The 7,363-nt window shown below is 32.8% G+C and overlaps 1 protein-coding gene across 1 annotated transcript in view; it reads right to left on the bottom strand.

Annotated features, from left to right (window-relative positions):
* Positions 1-290: 290 nt before the first annotated feature.
* Positions 291-7,363, bottom strand: part of LOC106465097 (protein eva-1 homolog C-like) — a gene marked incomplete at its 5' end in the record, with an annotated part of 22,088 nt that continues 15,015 nt past the window's right edge. Inside the window, 2 exons of the mRNA XM_013925293.2 lie at positions 291-4,067; positions 6,267-6,404. Coding sequence (XP_013780747.1) covers positions 3,757-4,067; positions 6,267-6,404 — 449 coding nt within the window. The remainder of the gene's footprint in view (positions 4,068-6,266; positions 6,405-7,363) is intronic.

Below are 7,363 nucleotides of genomic sequence, written 5' to 3'. Positions count from 1 at the left end.
TTATAATTTGACAGTAATCGAGTCTCGTGGGATCGTGAAATGAATTAATCAAATGAAAACAATTAATTGTTAACAGTTCAAATTCGTGTCAAAATTCAGTTCATGTTTTATTGTTGCTTGAAAATGTACAGCGTAACATGTTGAAATATCATTTTTAATGAAAAACACAAACGAAAATTAATAAGATAAACCATTTATTTTCAAGTATTTACACAGATAATAATCTATACTGCATAACTGGATTTCACACACGCACATATATAAAGAAACAGCTGTTCTAATACAGAGAAAAATTAAAAACCATCGAAATTATAAAAAAAAGAACAAAAAACTGATTCATAAACAGTTTAAATGTTTACAAAACAAAAACATTATATAATTATATTTTGTAAGTTACTTGATGACCTCTGGTGGCATTCAGATATTCACAGACACTCGTGTCAATTTATTTTCCAGCTTCACCTTCTGTATAAATAATCAAATAATTACCTTTATTTTTGATATGCATTAATACAGTTAGAAGTTTACGTGCGTGTCTATAAGCTATTTTTCTTTCATAAAAATTTGCCCCCTAGTGGCTTAGCGGTAAGTCTGCGGACTTGTAAAATCTGGAATCCGATTCCCCGCGGTGGACAGAACTGAGATAGCCCAGTGTTGACCATTGCGCTAAAAGACCCAACTACTTAAAATTTTGAATCAGGCTTAACTTAAGGAAAGTATGGATAAAAGTCGTCATTATTGTATTTTATTATTTAAAACTATCACGAACAAAGAACATTAATGACAGCAATAATTCCCGATAAAGCTTGTCATACACTAAATATCTCTCTAGCTTTTGCGCCTTCATATTTTATCTCATTCAGTACTAATTTTTTCATTCCGAAAGAGTTATTTTTAATAAAACTTGTATATATATCCAAACATACATTCGCTGATATCATTTTGCTATATGTTCGTTTAAAATTTTAAGACGGCACAAACAGTTAAAAGATGATATGATTGTTGACGGATAATTTTGGAAAAGTTAATCTAACACTAATAACAAATACTTGTCTTTTCTTCTGTGAGGAAAAAACAAGTACCCGAAGAAAATCTCGATTTCTGATATGTTTTGAAAGTGGACTAATTTCCACATTCTTTTTTGCTTAAAAGCAGAATTCTTTTATTTAAGAATTGCTTGCAGAGGTTGTTAAATGTAAGTAAGTATATATATATATGCATCAGATCTATATACGTAACGAGCCAAGAGAAATATGTTTAAAATAGAGTACTTGTTAATGATTTATAAAATGTTTTCTAAATTTAATTTTATTGCTTACCGGAAAGAAATAAGATTCTGAAAACGGACTTGGCTTAAAGACTACTAAATGTTAATTGATATTAGTTATAGTAATCTCCTTTTTTTAGAATAGGCTTAATTGCCTGAATACGTTAGGCTTAGCTCATATAATAGGCCTTGTAAAGCTAAAGATACAAGCCGAATTAAAATCACACCACTAATATCTTCAAGAGTTATAAAAGCCATTATTTGTGGATATAGACTAAGCTAGTTTTCATTTTGAACTACAAATCGTGCTTCTAATAAAGTTGAAAAAGTGAGAGATACGTCAAACTGATATGTATGTATATGACGCTATGCTTTCTACATCATAAACTCGGAGGATGCATATAATGATGTTATACAAGGTATATTTGAATGCATTATATTTATATCGCTTAAAAATCATCCACTTAGTTCTAGAACAGCAAGGCGTTTGGCTCGTACTTAGGGAAGTCTAATTGACTCAAGGGCATATCGCCTGATCAGACGTTTCATTAGTGTACAATTATTCCAAGTATAATTGTTTTGTAATTAAATTAATGCGTTTTAAATACAATTAGATGATCATCTATGTCTTGTAGATATTTACGCATACCTACTTTTTAATGGAGATCTATCATAGTTTTTAGCTAATTTTATATTTCATATATACCTACCTGTGAATATCAGTACTCTGGTCGGGTAAACATGTTTCTGCTCAACGCCATCTGGTAGAAGTTTGAACAACTGTGTATATTATATTCTTTAACTTTTATCTAACATTTCAGGGATTTTCAAGAATTAGAAGAGTCTATAATCATGCTTGGAAAATGTGTTCACACCATAAAAAATGTTACTCTAAAACAGTGTTCCTACCATTATTGTGTTTGTTGTGTCTGATGAGCTCTGGGTTGAGCGAAAAGTGTCATCGACAATGGATATACAAACATAGTGTGGTTGGAATGCTGTTATTATAGTCTAATTCTTGAAAATTTCTAAGGGGCTACGTAAAGAATGCAAAGTTCAAAAATATAATAGGCCTAGCGGTAATGTCTTATGACAAGTATGATTAATTATAACCATGCTTTGCAGCTTGGAAAAGTGGAACTATTGTTCCTAACAGTATTATACTTGGTAACCAAAAATCAGCTTGAAACACATTAGATTTAATAATCTACATGTTTGTTGGAGAGATGAAATTTTTAAAGTACAGAATCAAAAGTAGATTCGATAATAATAATAGTGATAATAATAAAAGACAAGATGGTGGACCCTGTCGTCACAAACACACACACACACACACATGTTGATATTATAAAAGCAAGAAATTTATACCCCGAAGATTTACCATTTTACGTCAGTGTGATGTTCTTCTGATTGATTCATTTACCAAATGTTGTACGGTGATTGGTCAAAGCAAGTATCGGTGCTTCTTTAGAATCGACCCTAAACTTCATTTGGTAAAACAAGTAAATTAAAGGCTTGACTTCTCTTGCTTTCAGACACTTCACTGGAATCCTTAACAAGGACAAAGTTTCGAGCTGTTTCTCTGTAACTCCGATTGAAACTTTGAACCACCTCTCCGTAACCAGAGTTATGGGCTACTTCTCAGTAACCCTAAAGGCTAAAGTATTGAATCACCGCTCTTGTAAACATAGCTGTGGATGACTACTCTGTAACCTAGAGTAAGGCAAAAGCTTTGATTAACCACTCTGTAACAAAGTATTGAATCACCTCTTTGTAACCAAACCTTTGGGTCATTTCTCTGTAATTCTGAGCAAGTCCAAAGCTTTGAATGAACCCCCTGTAACCATGAACAAGTCCAAAGCTTTGAATGAACCCTCTGTAACCCTGAGCAAGACCGAAGCTTTGAATCACTTCTCTGTAACTCTGAAACAAACATCAAAAATCTGTGTTGTGGCCTGGTTTCTTTTTTGTCTCCAGTCAGTATCAACACCTGCAGAAATTTTACAAATCATCACAGAAGCATATGCAGTTATGTCACACCAGAAAGTAAATGCTATCAGTTCATTTATTTCGACTTTAATTATAAAGGAATATTTTTGTTATACAAATCAATATTGATGTTGCACTGACATCCTTAAAAGGGAGATTTCACACATTGGCAAGACTCCATTAGTCGCCCTAATGACAATAGAAAATATCACGAGTTTTGGTAATCAGGGCCTGGGATTAAACAATATAAATATACAGCCTCGTTTACAGAGGGGACCTGGTATGGCCTGGTGGTTAGAGGAGCTCGACTCGCATTCCGAGGGTCACAAGTTCGAATCTCTGTCACCGAACACGCTGGTCCTATATGGTTGCTGCCCGACACTAAAATAGTTGGTTTTAAAGTCGTTATACGGAGTAGAATAAGCCTCGTTTACAGTAACAGATACGTGATTCGTTACATACATACGTCCAATATAAATATGGCTACTTCTCATAAAGAACTAACTGTAGTAATAATTGTTCATGTTCTGAGACATGGGAGCTCTTGGATATGTGTCACTGTCTTGTCTTCTCATTGTAGACCTACTTTCGCGCCGTGCTTCTACACCCGGTCTATCAGTATTATCTAAATGTTCTAGGTCAGAAATATATTCGTCAAATGACGTGGGAAGGGGTTCGCTGATGTTTAAGTTGGCTTTCTTCCTTTCTTTTTTCTTTTGAGCATATAATCGGATAGATAGAACCAGGAAGAAGACGACCAATCCGGCACCGAGACTGAGCGTCAGGTAAAGAATACACTTTTCTTTGTTTTCTGTGAAAGAAGAGTAAATTAACAGAGTGTAGAATATAGAATAAAGGTAGAAGAAAAAGTAACACATTAAGATAGTATAGAATATATAATAAAGGTAGAAGAAAAAGTAACATATTAAGATAGTATAGAATATAGAATAAAGGTAGAAGAAAAAGTAACACATTAAGATAGTATAGAATATACAATAAAGGTAGAAGAAAAAGTAACACATTAAAATAGTATAGAATATAGAATAAAGGTAGAAGAAAAAGTAACACATTAAGATAGTATAGAATATAGAATAAAGGTAGAAGAAAAAGTAACACATTAAGATAGTATTGAATATAGAATAAAGGTAGAAGATAAAAACAAAAACAAAACAGCAAGCTAAATACGAATGTGGGTATTTTTTGTTGAAAGATTAAAACAAGGTAATATCAACAAAGCAAATAAATCAACTGTTAGGAGTAAAACATGCTGGTAAAACGCGCCATCTTGTGGTGAGAATGCTAGTTATAAACACTTGGATGATTTTGGTTCATAATTCAGTTCTATTAATAAAATTTGTACAAATAACATTTATTTACTTTTCATGTTTCATTATGAATGCTTCTCTTCTCTTATTGGTTTACGAAATTTAGAACAACAAACTACAGATCACACAAAAGAAGTCTACTAAAAAATAAGTTTTGTCTAACCATTTAGGAGAACTGTCATGGTTCGATTGTCCTGTAAAAGCAAAGAGAAGCCAGAAAACCACACATGAAATACATTTTTAAAAAGAAAGTGAGTTAACAACTATTTCCGTCTCTGCATTTTGTTAAGTACTGGAAGCAGTGACATTTGAGTTGGTTGTGTAATGGAAAAATTACCAGACAGGAAGTAGACGAGGAAATTATAATGAGTTTTGAGTTGGTCAAATTAATGAAAACTACTAGACAGGAAGTGAACGAGGAAATTATAATCAGTTTTGAGTTGGTCAAGTTAATTAAAACTACTAGACAGGAAGTAAACGAGGAAATTATAATCAGTTTTGAGTTGGTCAAGTTTATTAAAACTACTAGACAGTAAATGAACGAGGAAATTATAATCAGCTTTGAGTTGGTGAAATTAACGAAAACTACTAGACAGGAAGTGAACGAGGAAATTATAATCAGTTTTGAGTTGGTGAAATTAATTAAAACTACTAGACAGGAAGTGAACGAGGAAATTCTCAGTTTTGAGTTGGTCAAGTTAATTAAAACTACCAGACCGGAAATGAACGAGGAAATTATAATCAGTTTTAAGTTGGTCAAGTTAATTAAAACTACTAGACAGGAAGTAAACGAGGAAATTATAATCAGTTTTGAGTCGGTCAAGTTAATTAAAACTACTAGACAGGAAGTGAACGAGGAAATTATAATCAGTTTGAGTTGGTGAAATTAACGAAAACTACTAGACAGGAAGTGAACGAGGAAATTATAATCAGTTTTGAGTTGGTCAAGTTTATTAAAACTACTAGACAGGACATGAACGAGGAAATTATAATCAGTTTTGAGTTAGACATATTAATAAAAACTACTAGACAGGAAGTAGGCGAGGAAATTATAATCAGTTTTGAGTTGGTGAAATTAACGAAAACTACTAGACAGGAAGTGAACGAGGAAATTATAATCAGTTTTGAGTTGGTCAAGTTAATTAAAACTACTAGATAGGAAGTACACGTGGAAATTATAATCAGTTTTTAGTTGGTGAAATTAATTAAAACTACTAGACAGGAAGTGAACGAGGAAATTATCAGTTTTGAGTTGGTCAAGTTAATTAAAACTACTAGACAGGAAGTAAACGAGGAAATTATAATCAGTTTTGAGTTGGTCAAGTTAATTAAAACTACTAGATAGGAAGTACACGAGGAAATTATAATCAGTTTTGAGTTAGACATATTAATAAAAACTACTAGACAGGAAGTAGGCGAGGAAATTATAATCACTTTTGAATTGGTCAAATTAATGAAAAACTACTAGAGAGGAAGTAGATGAGGAAATTATAGTCAAGGATTTTGTAAGAAAAGTCATGCATCTTAAACTATTTGGATAGTTTCTATTTTTATGAAACTGACAGAATGATTGAAAAGTAACTTCCTAAAAAGTTTATAACAGCCCAGAGAGCTGGCTAAATCCCAACTTTACTAAGCCTACTTTAATATCAGACAGAACTTTATTTTAAATATCAACTCCCCACCTTTTAAGAACTTGTATGCCGCAATCCACTCGGTAAGGAAGCCCACAACCTTTTGGTCCCCTTCAATAACAGTGCAGTTACTAGTAGTGTCATCTCCGTCCATATTCTCGCCACCTTGAACAACTGGCTGGTCAACAACTGAAAGTTGGAATGAAATTATATATATATATATATATCACATATTCATATATAGTACGTATGCTATAATCCATTGTATAGATCTATGTATGTGTGTGTTACAATAAATTAAAAACAATATTTATCATAAGCGACCAAAAAACCCCAACATACTTGAAAAGTTTACACATAGAATGACCGAGTAACGAAGCTTGTTTCACTTGAAGGAAAGGGATGATAAGCAGCTCATGTATCAAACTTCTGGAATATTCTAGCTCATTATCTTCTCTGTGTCCTCCTACCGATGTTTGCCACAATGTCGAATTAAATGTCATAAAAATTGAATGAAGGAACTAAACTTTTTTTTTTGTTTTGTAGCCGATTAGATATACATTATTTCATATTATGGTTTTTCCATCAACACCCTTCAAGTGTTTTCACGTGTAATACACACGTGTGTAAATCTATGAATATGTGTGTATTATATACAAAACCCGAAATTATATTAACTACAAACTGACACGAGAGATAAATCGGTATTTGAGGATTTTGAAACTAAATAAATAAAATGTATCGTATCTGCAAACTGCGGCATCCATAATTTTTCTCCTACTAACAAACAGTATTAGAGCGTAGTAGTTTAAGATCATTGACACAAGTTAAAGAACGTAACTTAACAAACGAATTCTTGGAAGCTACCTTTGATATATTCTTGTATCAGCTTCCACAGACGTTCACTTATTACCTAGTAAAACCATTCTCTCAAGTGTCTTATCTTAAACACCACCACTCGTATGCAATTTCCTACAACAACCGTTATAGTAAATAACGTTAGTTGTCAGAAATCGTTCACCAGGACATAACGGTTGTTGTCAGAAATCGTTCACCCGGCCATAACGGTTGTTGTCAGTAATCGTTCACCAGGACATAACGGTTGTTGTCAGAAATCGTTCACCAGGACGGTAGATAATTTCTGACAA

The sequence above is a fragment of the Limulus polyphemus genome, unplaced genomic scaffold (assembly GCF_000517525.1).
Source record: "Limulus polyphemus unplaced genomic scaffold, Limulus_polyphemus-2.1.2 Scaffold1835, whole genome shotgun sequence".
NCBI classification, from domain to species: domain Eukaryota; kingdom Metazoa; phylum Arthropoda; class Merostomata; order Xiphosura; family Limulidae; genus Limulus; species Limulus polyphemus.
Note: the sequence above shows the minus strand (reverse complement) of the source record. Positions and strands in the feature narration are given on the sequence as shown.